Source organism: Muntiacus reevesi, chromosome 18 (assembly GCF_963930625.1).
Source record: "Muntiacus reevesi chromosome 18, mMunRee1.1, whole genome shotgun sequence".
NCBI lineage: Eukaryota > Metazoa > Chordata > Mammalia > Artiodactyla > Cervidae > Muntiacus > Muntiacus reevesi.
Genome location: NC_089266.1, coordinates 15,697,688 through 15,714,781, shown reverse-complemented (window position 1 = coordinate 15,714,781; position 17,094 = coordinate 15,697,688). Strand labels below are relative to the sequence as shown.

General features: G+C 43.7%; 2 protein-coding genes across 6 annotated transcripts in view; one reads left to right on the top strand and one right to left on the bottom strand.

Annotated features, from left to right (window-relative positions):
• Positions 1-2,256: 2,256 nt before the first annotated feature.
• On the bottom strand, positions 2,257-2,861 carry LOC136149363 (large ribosomal subunit protein uL5-like). The gene has a single exon (XM_065909576.1). The coding sequence runs from the start codon at positions 2,859-2,861 to the stop codon at positions 2,325-2,327; it is 537 nt and encodes a 178-aa protein (XP_065765648.1). The 3' UTR covers positions 2,257-2,324.
• A 4,244-nt stretch (positions 2,862-7,105) lies between these two features.
• The window catches only part of TLK2 (tousled like kinase 2), a 127,380-nt gene continuing 117,391 nt past the window's right edge, over positions 7,106-17,094 (top strand). For 3 of the 5 annotated variants that reach the window (XM_065909581.1, XM_065909579.1, XM_065909577.1), the window contains exons 1-2: positions 7,106-7,246; positions 9,064-9,149. In XM_065909581.1, the coding sequence (XP_065765653.1) occupies positions 9,069-9,149 (81 nt within the window). In that variant the 5' untranslated portion in view covers positions 7,106-7,246; positions 9,064-9,068. The remainder of the gene's footprint in view (positions 7,247-9,063; positions 9,150-17,094) is intronic. The other 2 variants (XM_065909582.1, XM_065909578.1) reach the window with 1 other exon arrangement.

The following is a 17,094-nucleotide window of genomic DNA, read 5'->3' as shown; positions in this document are numbered from 1 at the left end:
ATCAGGGAAGCCCAGAGGGATACATCTGCTCCGTCTAATCTGAGAAGCCCTGGCCTAGAGCAGCAGTTGACAAACTTTTTCTGCAGAGGACCAGATAGTAAATGTTTTAGGCTTTGCCTGCCTGTCACTACTACTTAGTTCTGCCATTTGTAGCGCAAATTCAGCCACAGATAGTATGTAAGGAAATTAGTGTGGCTGTGGGTTTTATTTATTTTACTTCTTGATGTGGACCATTTTTAAGGTCTTTATTGAATTTGTTACAATATTGCTTCTGCTTTATGTTTTAGTTTTTTGGTGGGATCTTACTTCCCCGACCAGCTATTGAACCTGTACCCCCTGCATTGGAAAGCGAAGTCCTAACTACTGGACCGCCAGGGAAGTCCCAGTGTGACTGTGTTCTAAATGAAACTTTTATTTATGGACACCAAATTAGATTTTATATCATTTCCAAGTCATGAAATACTATTCTTCTTTTGATTTTCTTTCAACCATTAAAAAGAAATGGACAAAGGTCCACATAATCAAAGTGATGATGTTTCCAGTAGTCATGTACAAATGTGAGAGTTGGACCATAAAGAAGGCTAAGTGTTGAAGAATTGATGCTTTCAAACTGTGGTCCTGGAGAAGACTGAAAGTCTCTTGGACTGAAAGGAAATCAAACCAGTCAATCCTAAAGGAAATCATCCCTGAATATTCATTGGAAGGACTGATGCTGAAGCTGAAGCTCCAATACTTTGGCCACCTGATGCAAAGAACCAATTCGTTGGAAAAGACCCTGATGCAGGAAAGATTGAGAAGAGGGTGACAGAGGATGAAATGGTTGGATGGCATCACCATCAGCAACTCAATGGACATGAGTTTGAGCACACTCTGTGAGACAGTGAAGGACAAGGAAGCCTGGCATGCTGCAGGCTTAGCCACTGAACAACAATTAAAAACCCACCCCCCTACCAAAAGAAAAAACCAAACCAAACCACCCACTTCATTCTTGTCATTCAGAGGCCATACAAAAACCACACACATCTTCTGATTCACCTTTCTGGGCCGACTATGCCCAAGTCTCCTGCCACTAACTGAGTGATCTCCTTCTTTCTTCTCTGTGGGCTCAGGGCTGAGGTCCCCTTTCCCTCCCAACCTGTGTCAGGGTGTCTGGAGTTTGCTTACTTAAGCCTAATAGAAAGGTCAATGGAAGGAAGATTGATAAAATATACTTTGCTAGTGTCCACAGATGCAGGGTGTTTGCTATTTTCTATCTTGAGGTTTTCTGAGAAAAACTAAAATGGAGGATTCAGTAGCTCAGTGGAGGGGGCTTGTTACATTTAAGGGGCTTGTTACACTTAAGTGGGCACTCATTCTTGTTGCAGTTGCTGAGAAGGAGGAACACACAATGCAGGGAAGACAAGTATTAAAAAGTAACATTTGCTGAGGGAGTTGAAGGAGGAAATTAGAGAAGGGAGTTGCTCTCTAGGAGAATAAGAACATTGTTCCAGCATCACTGGGCTGTGGGGAAGACAGCATGACTTGATAAATAAACTGTGTCAAGGAGACTTGCCCAGGAAGAGCTTCTGAAGCAAGTTGGGCAGGAGGAGGGTATGGAAACCAGAGATAGGGGAGAGACTGGCAGAGAGTCCTGTGAAGGCTGAGACATGAGACATGAATTTCTTTCATCCATGGAGCACTTGCCTGGCCGCCAGATGCTTTTCCATTTTGTTAGATATGGGGAGTCTGGAGGAAATAGCACTGACCAAATGTCTACTGCATGTCAGGTGCAGCTAGAAGGCATTTCCCATCACTATTTCAACTTTATTTTTTAAAAATCTTTTTCTTATTTATTTGGCTGTGCTGGGTCTCAGTTGTGGCATGTGGGATCTAGTTCCCTGACCAGGGACCAAACCTGGGCCCCCTGCATTGGTATGCATTGGTAGTACAGAGTCTCAGTCACGGGACCACCAGGCTAGTCCCACTATTTCAGTTTTCATTAAAGCCACTATGGGATTAGATGTGCAGGCCACAGTTCTCAGATGAAGCGGAGAGGTGAAGAGATGGGGTTTGAACCTAGTTCTGTGCGACCACCACTACCCTAACGTTCTACATGGCCCTGCCCACCAGAATTTCTGGTGGAAATACTACCTTCACAAAATCCCTTATTTCTTCACACCATTAGAAACCCTCAAGGGTAGGGGAAGAAGAATATAAACAGACCAGGTGACTTTTATATTTTGTCTACTGGGCCCTCCCCTCCCCCCAACAAATGTATTTCTTTCTTTTTTTTTTTTACATTTCATTGAAAATGTTTTATTGGCCTTTTGAATAGAAACGGGACTTTATTTGCCAGGAAGGATGATCCCATCATACTTCTGCTGGAACCAGCGCATGGCCTCCTCTTTGCTGATTCTGTGTTTGGCCCCAATGCAGCCTGTCCTGCGCTTCTTGTCTGCGATGCTGAAACCTGGCCTACCCAGCACCACGTAGAAGTCCAGGCCATAGATACCGATGCTTGGGTCATACTTGATCCCCAGGTCGATGTGTTCTTGGATCCCAAAGCCAAAGTTTCCAGTATCTGAGAAGTTATTTTTTCTCAACTCGTACTCTTGCACCTTTAGACCTTTCTCCAGGATTTCTTCTGCCTTGGCCCCATGGACAGTGCAGTGGACGGCAATCTTTTCATTTCTCCTGATGCCGAAGGATCTGACAGTGTATCTAGCTTTGGAGAACACTGGGGTCTGGCCCGTGAGCTGCTCCAGCACCTTGGCCGCCTGGGTCAGCCTGTCTCCACTCTCCCCGACACAGATGTTGAGGCAGAGCTTGCGGATGCGAAGTTCCCGCATGGGGTTCTCCTTCTCACCTTGATCCTGCGCCATGATGGGAAACAGGAAGAGCTATTTCTTTCTTTAAAGAGACATTTTTCCTGTTATCAAGTCCTTTTTCTGTTATGAAGAAAATAGCTCCATGAACGACTCAGTACATTGTCAGCCTGATTTCTGAAGTTACACTGTGTGCTGCCAAAACAATCTAATGACAAAGGTAGGTATCCTTGAGAGAAACATGAGGTTTGAGGACCGTTTATTGAGGGATTATTCTGTCAGGCATACACATCATCTAATTTTGTCCTCCAACAGCCCTGTGAGGTGTTTTTTTTTTTTTTTCTTCCAATTTTCTCTCCCCTCTTTTATGGAGCCGATTCAGTTAGAACCAAATAGTTGTATTTTTCAATAATTGTGTGCATGCTCAGCTGTGTCCAACTCTTTGTAAAGACCACATGGACTATGATTGATCGGTCAGGCTCCCCTGGCCATGGAATTTTCCAGGCAAGAATACTGGAGTCAGTTGCCATTTCCTCCTCCAGGGCTTGTGAAGTTTTAACACCATTTGATGGGTAAAGAAACTGAGGCTTAGTGAAGTTAAATATCTTGCCTAAGGCAACACAGCTGGTAAGAGGCAGGGCAGAGATGAAAGAAAACCAGGGCCCTGGACCAAGAGTTTGTCCTCTTAGCCATCATATTGCAGGCTCTTTTTAGAAAAGGTGCACGTGAAGGTCCCCCACTTGGTAAAACATACCATGATCTTTTCGCTGAAGATGGTGGGTATTATGAAGCATTTAAGAAGATTGTGGACATTCATTAGTATGGTAACAGTGAAAGGGCAAGGAAGGGCTAAAACTAGTTTTCTCCAGTGTCTTTTTCAAAGTATCTCCCATGAGTATCAGAAACCACCAACCAAAAAAATACCAGAGTGGTGGTTCAAAAAATTATATTAGAAACCAGTGGATACCCCAATCCCCCTCCTGGAGATTGTCTTGTGTATATTATACAGTTTAGGTTCTAAGAAGTACTGAAATAAAGGATTCCACTTAACTTTAACCTAGAGTCCTGAGGACCAATGTACATCCACTCCCTTTAAAGCATTTAACCTGTTGAGACCTGCAGAGCGCAGCTTGGGGAACGCCAACTCCCTTGTCCCTTCTGTGACTACGAACATGGACCCGGAGGACTTGTCATATGCTACCCTGAAGGCAGGATCAGTGGGAACATCTAGATGAACCCATGTTTGAGCCTTCTGATAGCAATTGGGCTTTTGCATGGGGAGTGTCACCATTTGCCAGCCTTTGACAAACTGAGTTTCACAAAGTTGCTCTGTGAGCCAACACACTTTAAACAAGTGGGTTCATGAACCCAAGGTTAAATTATATCGTGAGACCCATTGGACAAAAACAAAATCATCCATCTGTTGCTTCTTTTCTCTGATCGTTAGTATTTGATATCTTCACTTATATGCTTATGTGTGTTACTTGTTCAGTCTTGTCCAGCTCTTTGTGACCCCAGGGACTGTAGCCCGCCAGGTTCCTCTGTCCATGGAATTTTCCAGGCAAGGATACTGGAGTGGGTTGTCATTTCCTTCTCCAGGGGATCTTCCCGACCCAGGGATTGAACCCAGGTCTCCCACGTTGCAGGCAGATGTTTTACCATCTGAGCTACTAGGGAAGCCTAGTAGTTTATCTGCTTATAAACAGAAGCATATAAGAGGGTATCAGAGGATGAGATGGCTGGATGGCATCACTGATGCAATGGACATGAATGTGGGCAAACCTAATGGAGATGGTGAGTGACAGACAGCATGCTATAGTCCATGGGGTCGCAAAGAGTTGGACAGGAATGGGCAACTGAACAACAAACAGAAGCACACCATTTTTGTGGTAAGCAAATTCAAGAAATTCCTATGAGCAATTCCTCTTGGGATGAGTGTTAAATGTGGAGTGGGCTGTGAACAGACCTATGATAGTGTCAGTTTTCTGACATGCAGGGAAAAACACACTAGGCAAAGTGAAACAAAATCTCATCTTTTCCTGAATTTCAATGACTAGTTTTATTTTTATTTTTTCATAGTTACCTCAAAAAATGGAATCATAACCCTTTAGACCTGGAAAGGACTCTGGGAATCCTCTGGTTCAAACTCCTTCACAGATGAGGTTGGCGAAACTTGGAAGATTAGGTGACAGGCCCAAGCAGTTTTTCTGTGGAGGAGCTGGCCGGAGCTCAGCTCCAACTCTGTCCAGTGTTCTTTCTCTTAAACGCTTCTCTTTTGAGATGTTCCAGTGTCATTTTAAGGAGTTACGTTTTTGATCATTCACTGTAAGGACAGAACTTGTCTCATGTGCTTTTCTTTTTTGAGTTGTAGAGGAACATACTCTTGGTTCTCCTGCTCCCTTGATAGTCCTTTACCTTGCCCTTTTTCCTACCCTCTACCTGGAACTTGCTTTCCCCCTCCCCTTCAAACACTGTTATCTATCGAAATATGTATGTGCAAGGCCCAACCTGTCTGGGATTTGAAGCAAGGTGACTCTTGGCTGAATGGATTTTTTTCTACAGTGCTTGAATGTGCCCAAGAGTTTGGAAGGCTGGACAACAAACAATAAGTAAACAGCCATCCTTTGCCTTTTCAGCAGGTCTATGTTCCGTAAATACAGGAAGAACTAAGAGTAAGGAAGAAAGAAAGGCAGAACCATCACCTGAAGTACTTGCCTACCCCCTGGAAAAGTTCAAGTCTCTTGCTCATTTTCCCCAGGCCACTCGTTGTCACACATCTTCAGACATCTGATCAAGGAAGCATCAGAGGAAAATAAAAAGTTGGGTATCTGTGTAGAAGTCAGTGTCCTGGCTCAGATGTCGGAGAATGTGATTTTTTTTCTCTGGTGCTGGGCGATCAGAATGGGAGCCTTCTGTGTAGGAAGCCGCCTAGCTGAAAGAGCTACTGCACCCTTGCCTATTTCCCATTCCTCGGTAGACACTGAGGGGCAGGCCTGTTTTCCCCATTCTAGCACTTATTCTTAGAGCCCCCTAAGTACCCAGGAGAGCCTTGTTTTTAATCAAAGGTTGAAATGGAACCTCCCCCAGGGCGCACTGAGACAGTCCCTTTGGGGCAGCGCCCCCCGCCCCTTCCGAAGGGCAGCACTGTGATGGGGGTGGGGGCTCAGCCTTGATCCCAGAGCACCTCTTGACCCTAAAGACGCCCTGCCAACCAGGTACGTGGAGGTGAAGCTCTGTCCGCCTTCCACGGCGCAAACGTGGATTTGGGGAGCGGGACGGTGGGTTCGGAGCGTGGCGAGGCGTGGGAGCTAGCCAACACGAGGGGACACAGCCAACTCACTAACTGGGCGTCTCCGGGGAAGTTCGGGCGGGGTTCGTCGGCTCTCGGCTTTCTTCCTCTAAAATCCATCCTGGGCAGAGCAACCCCACTTCTCACCCAAACTCGTGGAAATCAGGGATTAGGCGGGCGCGGGGTCCGGCGAGGCGGATCCGGGAAGCGCCCGGCCCAGGCAGCGAGGCCCCTCCAGCGCTGGTCCGCGACCCAGGGCGCCGGCCCAACCGCTCGGCTGGGGCCGGTCCCGCGGGGCGGGGGCCGATTTTTATGAAGACGGCTGCGGGGGCTCCGGGACTCCAACCCAGCCGGGTCAGACCTCCCCTCGCGTCGCGGTGCGTCCGTCGGCGCCGCCCGTCAGCCCGCCCTCAGCCGCCAGGCGAGGCGGCGGCCTCCTTCGCCGGCGCGGGGTCCCCTGGTTAACCCCTGCCCGGCAGGCCGGCTGCTGATTGGAGGAGGCGGGGCGCCGGGGCAGTGGGGACCCCCCCCACCTTCCTCGTCCCCTCCCCCTCCTCCCCCACTGTCGGCACTTCCCCCACCCCCCCAGGAACCCCCCCTGCCTCCCAACCGTGCAAATCTCGCGAGGAAACACGCGGTTTCACTAGTGTGTTTACACCGATCACTACTAATCCGGACCGAACCGATCCGGATTAAGGGGCCGGAGGCGGGTCCTGGGCTCCAGCGGTTCCGACCCCCCCGCCTTCCGCGCCGCACCCGAGTGGCCCCTAGCCGAGCGGGCCCCCACCTCCCGGCCGGGCCTGGGCCCTTCTGCGCCTCCCTTGGCCTTTGTCCGGCGCCAGGAGACCGGTCCCGCGCCCCCCGCGGCCGCCCGGGCCCGGGCCCGCGTCAGGCGCCTGGCTCTGTACGCGAGCCCGGGGATCTGCGGCCTCCGAGGCCCCCCTCCCCCGCCCGCCCTCTCGTGGTGCCCGGCGCCGGCGGCGGCTGCCGGGGCGGGGGGTTGCGGCGCTCAGGAGAGGCCCCGGCTCCGCCCCGGGCCTGCCCAGGGGGAGAGCAGAGCGGTCCGCAGCCGGGTCGGGTCGGGGCCCCTCCCGGGAGGAGCGTGGAGCGGCGGCGGCGGCAGCGGCGGCGGCAGCGGCAGCGGCGGCGGCAGGTGAGAGGCTGAGCCCCGGGCGGGGGAGGGCGCCGGGCCTTGGGTATTAACCGTCCGGGCGACCCCCTAGGCTGAGGAGGCTGCGGCCCGGGCCCACCCGGGGGCCGGCGCCGGGCCGCAGCTCCCCGGCGCTGAGGCGGGAGGGGCTTCCCGAGGGTTGCGGGTCGCCGAGGGGCCGGGTCGAAGATGGGAGAGGCCCAGGCGGCCCCGGCCTGGGAGTGGGGCTTGGGGCCGGCGGGGAGAAGGGGGCACCCGGGCAGCTGGAGGCCCCGGCAGCCTCCTGGGCGCCCCCGAGAGCTGGCCCGCCCTCCCTCCGTGACAGGTGGGCCTGGAGTTGGGGAAAGTTTGGAGCCGGCGGGAGACGAGGGGCGTCGGGACCAGGCCCCATCGGTCCTGCTTTCCGGCTGTGGGCTACAGGGAGGATCCCAGTCCAAGGCCCCGCTGGAATGAGACTGAGTGGATCTTTCCTTAACATGAGTTGACATTAAATGGAATAACCGCTGGGGCGTCATTTTCCGGGCCAGGCCTGGGGATGGAGGTTTAGGAAACGTGCCGAGAGACCCTGGGGCTTGAAGGGAGGCTGCAACCTCTGCCATTCCGGCCTCGATTAGGGCAGGGCGAGACTGGAGGAAGGCCACTTAGGGAAACACTCTCTCAATCTCTCTTTTTTTCTTTTTCTCTTTTCTTTTCTAAGATGCCTTTCTACCCTCCTGAGAATTTCCTAATTCCCTCTCTAACCTGCACTTGTCTGTGTGGGTGAAACTTTAATTTGCCACCCTTTCATTCCTCTTTGCCCCAGGCTCTCAATCCAGGAAGGGAAATGAAACTGGAGGCTTTGTAGGGGTTGTTACTGAAAATTGTGGAGTTGTTAGATTGCAGAGGGGCATGTTTAATTCATGTTTTCAGTGAACTTTTAAATCATGCCAATCATTCCAATAGCTATTTAGTAATATATTCAAAGGGGTTGTAGGTAATGGTGTATGTACCTTTTCTACTTTTAATATTTGGGCGGTTTCCAATGCGTTCTGCAAGAGTTGATTTCTTGCAAACGATGGAGGTATTTGCTGAGAGTAGCCTGTGCATTAATTGGTCGTGGAAGGAGTTTAAAAATGGTGTCCTCTTGCCCCTCCCTGCTTGGAAGGAGTGCTAAAAGCAGATGTCTAGAGCAACCTACTGCTCCAGGGAGTGGCAGAGAAAGATTTTATAAAGGGGTGGTTATGGAGCCATACTAATTTCCTGAGTGGATGCAGGTTGATGGTTTTACCATGGGTTTTCTATTAAAATGAAGTAATTAATTCCTTTTTTCATGCTCCTCAGAGAAAGGAGGCATAATATAATAGCGTTAAGTTATTAGTAGCTTCTGATTCATGCTGTATTATTTTGAAGTTATTATTAATGATTCATATTTTTAGTTTAAGAACTAGTTTCTGTGTGTTTGGGAAGGGAAATACCCTTCAGTATTTACCTAAATCCAAAGGTTGATAGAAGAAATTTTCTTTTTTTGTAAGCTAGGCTTTGCTCAGCTTTTACAGAGATTATATGAAAGGTTTGAGGGTTTTGTTGGCTGTTAAAGTCAAATCAGAACTAGTTAAGAATAAGTGACCCTCAGAAGAAGACTTTTGAGCCACTTTGTAACTTTAAATGTATTACTATTTGATATAGCGCCTTGTGGTTTATTACTTATATGCTATATTTATTTGAGGTTTATCTGTATGTGAATATTCTGTGAAATAGTTACTATGCATTTTGTTGTATCCAAGAATTGGTTCTTCATGTTTTAGCTTTTACGGTCTCACAACCTACTTTTTCTTTTTCAGTAGAAATGATGGAAGAATTGCATAGCCTGGACCCCCGACGGCAGGAATTATTAGAGGCCAGGTTTACTGGAGTTGGTGTTAGTAAGGTGAGTAAAATGATAATGAACACTGCTCATAGCCAACTTTAAACACATTTAAAAGCAAAGAGCAAACTGGATGGATCATACAGATACATTGAAGAAAGAAGATCTGGCTCACAGTTCCAGTGAACCTTTAAATCCCATCAGTTGTTGCACTCATTTTACAATATGCTTGAAGGTACTCTGTGTGGAAATATATACTTCTTTTTACCCTCTAATGTGGGAGAGATTTCCCATGGGTCTATTGCAAGGCTACTAACAGGATGAGTCTCGATTCTATGCCACATTTTGTCAAAACTCCTCAGTCACTCTGACAAAAACTGCTAATGAAAAGGTATTGGCATAACTTCATTACGCTGGACTTTTTGTATGGTTACGTGTAGAGTTTTGAAAAACATGCCCCTGCTGTGTCACCTCTCCAGGTCTGCAGGTCAGCAGATTCCTCATGACTGTACCCCAGACTCCTTTTCCTTTCCTCCTATTTTCCCTTCTTGTTCACTGTTTTTGTTCCAGTAGCATAAGATCAGGCCCTATTCATGGGCAGTGTTATGGCTTCCTGTGCACCTTTATGAAACTGCTGCCTCACCCCTCTACTCTGATCGGAGGGCTTTAGAACAAAGTATAAAACCTACTTATGATTTTAGTACAATATGTAAGATATATTTGTGATGTTTTATTTAAAATCTTCACCAATCCAAGATGTTGTTTACTTGGACCTGAGACTAGAGAATTTTTGGTCTTTGACTTCTTCCTGTACTTTCCAAGAAATATTACTTCTCATGACAACTTGGGTCTTAGTCTCATGCTTTGGTCAGTAACTTCTTAAAGGAGAAGGTGTTTGTCAAAGTTTAGTTAGAAAATCTGCTTTGATGAGTGTCATAATTTTGGTGGGCTGGAATAACTTGATAGTCTTTGTTTGTTCAACAGATATTGAATACCTGCTGCATACTAGGTACTGTGCAGGATGTTAGGGATGACACCTCAGTACATTGCTTCCAAGCCCTTTCTGTATAGAGGAGACGTGGTATAGATAGAGGATAACTGGGATGGGAGCTGTATTAGACCTGTGGTGAGGTACTATAGGAACACAGGATTTGTTACACATTTTGTAATTCTTGGTTTCTTGGCCTCTTTAATTTAAGTAACTGACTTTTGTGGTACTTTAGTGCACTTGTGCTCCTGACTGTTGTTACATGTTAGTTGCATTTCTAAATTCTCTGATCTAGGTGAAGTAGCTTCAGCTGTACTTGAATAGTATATTTGAGTGTTAAATTGATCTCCGATTCAGTTGATTGCCTAATAATGACTTTTGCTGGTAATTCAGTAAAAGTCTTGTATCCAAATCTGTCTGTTCAAATGCTCACCCACTTTGTAAGAGTAAGTTTGTATTCAAATTGTATATGGTTTCAACTAATTGGGCTTTGTTAGAATACTTTTCTTTCCTTCTGATTTTAGGTTCCTGGTAGCTGTATCCAAGTATACTTCACATGGGGTAGAGCATAAGTTATGGGAATGAGTAACATTGTGAATTCTGCTGCCCAGGCCCAGCTAAAATCATGTAATTGAGGTGTCAAAAAAAACTTAATCTGTTCAATAGAAGTTCTGCTTTAATACATAGAAAGAAGTTCATTTTTATCCAAATGTTTTTGTGTCATTAATTGTATGTTATTTTGAAGTTTCCAGTATGATAAGTATATTGATGATAATAAATCTGTTATTCTTGTACCACTAGGAGAGTTTTTACCCATAGCAAAGAAACTTGGGGGGCGGGGGGTGGGAAGCAAGTAATTATCCTGTAGTTTTCTGTAGTTAGGAAGAGAAAAAAGAAAATCTCCATTTTGTAGGACTTCTTATGCCTGCAAGCCATTGTTTCTCTCAGACCGCTTATTTGAAATAGGAGCGGGGAGGGGGCCATGGTACTGGGAAAAAAGGTGCTTTTGGATAGACGCTTCCTTTTAGCCTGGAACTCCTCATTATGGGTCATCATTTCTCAGTGAGGATGTCGCTGTGTTGATGACAGCTTTCAGTTTTGCAGAGATCATGAGTGCTTTCAGCCCTTGGAAGTGGGAGAGCAGAGTGGCTCTCCTGTGATAGTGCCACCTAGCGGGGCTGGTGCAGCCGCGTGGCTGTCTCTTGAGTTTCTCCTAACTATTCATAACATTTTCAGTACTTTTTGATGTCCATAGAAGGAAGAAAGTTGGTGCCACTGTGGATTCTTTCCTAGTGGACAGGATGTTTTAAGTAGCTGCAGTCTTTGAACTTCCTGGTGATTGTAGATCTTCTGTCATGTTGCCTTGAGTGTTTTGCACCTGCAAATTAGATATACAAAACTTAGGCTAGAAGAAAATGGCCATGCTGCCACATTTATTGCTTGCAGTATTTAAGTTGCTCTTTGCTTATATTTAGGTTATTTGCAAATTAAAATTTTTCTTTCACATTGCATTTATGCACATTAATTTTATATTTAGTATTTAATTTATAATAACTGGTAAACCAGAACATTTGTTATGCACTTTGGGATGTGCCATGTGGTTTTGTTTAAGAGACTGATGTTTTCTGTCATCAGTGAGTGGGTAATAGAGGGAAGGAACCCGACGTGCACTGTGAAGCTGTAATGACTTTCCTCCCCTACTCTAGCTGCCACTTTTTAGGACGACCTGTAACCGTTCTCTTAGCATTTTTGAGATGATAAGTTAATTGGGTTATGAACCTACTTCATGTCTTATTGACTTGGCATGTGAGTGCTGCTTCTTTTTTTTTTAAGATCTTTTCCTTTAAGTACTAGATAATCCACTTCCAGTAATGTGAAACTGACTGTACCTTTTATTTGTTATGTTTTCAAAGAGAACTTAGCGCAGTTTATATTCCCTACTCTCTCCCCTTTTGACTACTTAGATACAGGTAGTCTCATCTCTGTGATTCTGGAGACTGTAAAGTAGGTGGAATTCTACCCTTACATGTACTATTTATCTGTACCTAGTTGAATTTTAATGCTAATGTAGTAACAAATACTTCCATAGTATTTTCTGTGTGCCAGATACTGTCCCAAGTATGAAAAAAAGCAATAAGTGAATTTAGATCTTTCATAACAAGGATACTAGTCTTAATAAACATTCCTTCTCTTTTTATAAGACATGCTAACTGATGCCTACTGCATTGCTCTCACCAGTTGATTTATAGACTTAACAAGGACCACTTTATGACAACTTGCCCTTGTGTTATAATTATATGGCTCAATACAAAATTGTGATAACCATTGACATAAAATGAAACAATTGTTAATTCTGTGAAAACTAAATTATCTACCTTGGAAAGACTGAATATAAAATGAGGCAATAAGGAGATAACTATAAAAATTTATTAAAATATTTTTTTTTAACCTAGAAGAATTCTTCATTTAGATACTTGGCAAGTATCTTAAAAGTGCTTGCTTCACTTTTAAAGAAATCGAAACTGGAAATAGTAGATGATGCATTATGGGTGTGGTTTGTGTAAGACAGTGTGAAACTACAGTCAGTAGGTCTGCAACTCAGTAGGCCTGTATCAAAATATTGGCAATAGAATAAGAGTTTCTATACTTTAAGTTCAAAGGAAACATTTTTTTTTTTAAAGATTCCTCACTATAACTTACTTTTTAAATTAGTGTTCTTGGTTTCAGATGTATTGAATAAAAAGTGTGTTGATGGTGTTGAAGAGCGAAATGAGAACCATGAAAAGTGGGACTCCCTCTTTTGGCACAATAAGAAACTCATTTCCTATCTTTTATAAATTTGTGAGTGATACATGATCATTTTAAATGATCACATGTGACTTCTGAAAAGATCTTGAACCTTTCTCCTGTCATGTAGTAAATTGTATCAATTAGAAGGTATCAGTTATAGATACCTAGTGTTAGCTATTTCACATGCCAGTGCAGGAAATTGTTAAAAATATGTTTAGGTGTTTACATTTAGTACATAGTTAGATGGTCAGTAAGCATAAATGCTGAAAAATAGTCTACATTTTTACCAGTTTTAAGAGTAACTATTCTTAAATTTATTATTATGTTTGCCTTTATGTTCTCTTCTTTTCATTTACAAATCTTCCTCGACTTATGTCCTGATAAACCCATTGTAAGTTGAAAATATCAGAAGTTGAAAATACATTTAACATACCTAACCTATCATAGCTTAGCCTAGCCTACCTTAAACATGCTCAGAACACTTACGTTAACCTATGGTTGGGCAAACTCATCTAACACAGAGCCTGTTTTATAATAAAGTGTTGAATATCTCATTTATTGAATTTTGTTCCAAAAGTGAAAAGCAGAATGATTGGATACAGAACGGTTGAAAGTGTGTTGGTTCTCTTACCCTCATGATGGCATGGCTGACCGGTAGCTCTGCTGCGCTCACCACTGGGCAGCGTGAGAGAGGATTGTGTCACATATGACTAGCCCAGGAAAAGATCAACATTCAAGATTTGAAGTGTAGTTCCCACTGCATGTGTATCATTTTTGCACCATCATAAAGTTGAAAAATCGTTAAATGGAACGATTATAAGGCAGGGACCTTCTGTACTTTAAAATTTTTTTAATTCTGCCCTTATTTTTACGCGTAGTCAAGTATCAGCTCATTTCTCTTCTTTCTCTAGCATTTGTCTGCCCCGCTGCTACTGCCTTAATCCAGACCTTCCTCATTCATAACTGTAACAGTTAGTATCTCCCACCTCATTCATCTTTTTGTAAACTGCTACCAGTTATATTTCTAAAAATGCCAGTAGTATTGTTTTACTCCCTTACTTTAAAGGCTTCACATTGTCTGCTGGATGGAGTTAAAACTCCTGACTTTTCAGGATTGCTGTCTCCTCCCCCACTGCTGTGTGCTGCTGGCTCAAACCATGACTGGTCTCCTGACCTGTAGTGCTGTCTCCTCTGCTGCTCCTTTTCATTTGTCACATGAACCTCCAGTTTACTCTTCAAAGCATAATTCAGATATCCCTTCTGTATTGCTTTTCTGGATAGCCTCACCAATCTAGTTGTATTATCTTATTAGCACCTGATGACCTGTTTTTATTATAGCACATTTGTTCTCCCTGTTATCCTCCTTGAGAACATGGATGTTGCCTTTATTTCTGACTGTTCAAATGCTCAGCACATTGTATATACTGAATAAATCTTTGTTGAATTGGGAAGGAGTTGAATTAAAAATAGTTGTCATCCAAATAGGCGTGTTTCTTGTTTTAATGTAGTTTCCAAACTCTTGGCTGAAATTGCATTTAATGTAATGACATAGTTGTATTGTTTAGTCACTCAGTCATGTCCAATTTTTTGCAACCTCATGGGCTATATGTAACCCACAAGACTCCTGTGTCTGTGGGATTTTCCATGCAAGAATACTAGAGTGAGTTGCCATTTCCTACTGCAGGGTATCTTCTTGACTCAGGGATTGAACTCATATCTCCTGCAAGTGTTCTACATTGCAGGTGGATTCTTTACTGCTGAGCCACTGGGAAGTATTTGGGCTTAAATTTTTCTTAGGTTTCTTTCAAAATCTCTCTTATGATTCTTCTACTTTCTGTTGAAATTTTTTTCATTTATTATCTACAGTGAAAGATAAAAGTCTCATTCTACTTCCCCCACCTTCAAAGTTTTGCCAGCTATTTGTTTTTTAACATTCCATTTTTCCTTTCTTCTAGTTTGAAAGTTATGTACTCTTTTATTAGTTACCACAGAAATCACAGTATGGATCCTTTATATCAAGGATTGATGTTAATCAATACCTCTGCCCTCCTTTTTGTCAATATAAGGGCCTTGAAACTTTAACTTCATTATTCCTCTCCCACTTCACATGCTGCTGTTTTATATTTAATTGTATGTGTATATATATTTAATTAGTAGACTTTATTTTACCGAAAATTGAGCAGTTAGTACAGAGTTGTCATATACTACTATCCCATCTCTCCACTTTCCCCATTATTAACATGTTACATTAATGTGGTAGACTTGTTACAGTTGATCAATGAGTATTGATACCTTTGTTATTAAGGAAAGTCCTTAGTTTAACATTAGGATTTACTCTTTGTGTTGTATAGTTCTATGGGTTTTGATAAATGAAAGAGTCATGTGTTAATCATTTGTATATATATGTTTTTAAGAACACACAGATTTTTATTGAATCTGTTTTATAGTTATGTTCATTTAGCCTAACCTACATGTTTACCTATGCTGTATTTACCACTTTCTTTGTTGTTTGTTCCTTTTCACAACTTTGACCTTCCATCTGGAATACTTTTTCTTTTGCTGAAATACATCCTTTGGAATTTCTCTGGTGTAGGTCTAGCAGTAATTGTCTTCCCATTGTGTCTGCTTTAAAATGTCTGTTTTGGGTTTTATTCTTGAATGGTGGTATTTTGCTAGGTTTAGGATTCTAGGTTGGCTTACTATGTTCTTTTAGTACATTGTTTACTGTTGTCCACTGATTTCCTTGGTCTCATTTTGCTTTTATTATCATTGCCATTCTGTTGCACTTAGTCTATCTTTTCTTTGCCTGTTTTTGAGATTTTCTCTGTCTTTGATTTTCTGCACTACAATGTAGAGATGAGACATATGTCTAGATTGGATTATTTACACCTGAATATTTTGGAGGAACCTGAACATATACATAAAATAAGTAGATTTTAGTTTTTAGAGCAGTTGTAGGCTCACAACAAAATGGAGTGGAAGGTATAGAGACTTCCCAGATACTCCTGCCTCTTCACATTTTGACAGGTGATGAACCTGCATTGACACGTTACCATCCAAAGCCCATAGCATACTTTAGGGTTCACTCTTGGTGGTGTATATTCTATGGATTTGGTCAAGTATATAATGATATGTATTTATTATAGCATCATACAAAGTTCTGCTGGCGTAAAATCCTCTGTGCTCCAACTGTTCATCCCTGCCTCCTCCCCTAGCCCACTACTGATCTTTTTACTGTCCCCATAGTTTTCTCTTTCCTGGAATGTCATATAGTTGGAAATAGTTGGAATCATACAATATATAGCCTTTTCAGATTGGCTTCTTTCATTTCAGTTCAGTCGCTCAGTCGTGTCCGACTGTTTGTGACCCCATGAATTGCAGCACGCCAGGCCTCCCTGTCCTTCACCAACGCCTGGAGTTTACTCAAACTCAAGTCCATTGGGTCGGTGATGCCATCCAGCCATCTCATCCTCTGTCGTCCCCTTCTCCTCCTCAATCTTTCCCAGCATCAGGGTCTTTTCCAATGAATCAACTCTTCACATGAGATGGCCAAAGTATTGGAGTTTCAGCTTCAACATCAGTCCTTCCAATGAACACCCAGGACTGATCTCCTTTAGGATGGACTGGTTGGATCTCCTTGCAATCCAAGGGACTCTCAAGAGTCTTCTCCAACACCACAGTTCAAAAGCATCAATTCTTCAGCACTCAGCTTTCTTCACAGTCCAACTCTCACATCCATACATGACCACTGGAAAAACCATAGCCTTGACTAGATGGACCTTTGTTGGCAAAGTAATGTCTCTGCTTTTTAATATGCTGTCTAGGTTGCTCATAACTTTCCTTCCAAGAAGTAAGTGTCTTTTAATTCCATGGCTTCAATCACTATCTGCAGTGATTTTGGAGCCCCCAAAAATAAAGTCTGGCACTGTTTCCACTGTTTCCCCATCTATTTGCCATGAAGTGATGGGACCGGATGCCATGATCTTAGTTTTCTGAATGTTGAGCTTTATGCCAACTTTTTCACTCTCTTCTTTCACTTTCATCAAGAGGCTCTTTAGTTCTTCTTCACTTTCTGCCATAAGGGTGGTGTCATCTGCATATCTGAGGCTATTGATATTTTTCCCAGCAATCTCGATTCCAGCTTGTGCTTCTTCCAGCCCAGTGTTTCTCATGATGTACTCTGCATATAAGTTAAATAATCAGGGTGACAATATACAGCCTTGACGTACT

Bases quoted from the DNA above. Each gene is read 5' to 3' on its own strand.
- LOC136149363 (XM_065909576.1), bottom strand. From the start codon at position 2,861: ATGGCGCAGGATCAAGGTGAGAAGGAGAACCCCATGCGGGAACTTCGC.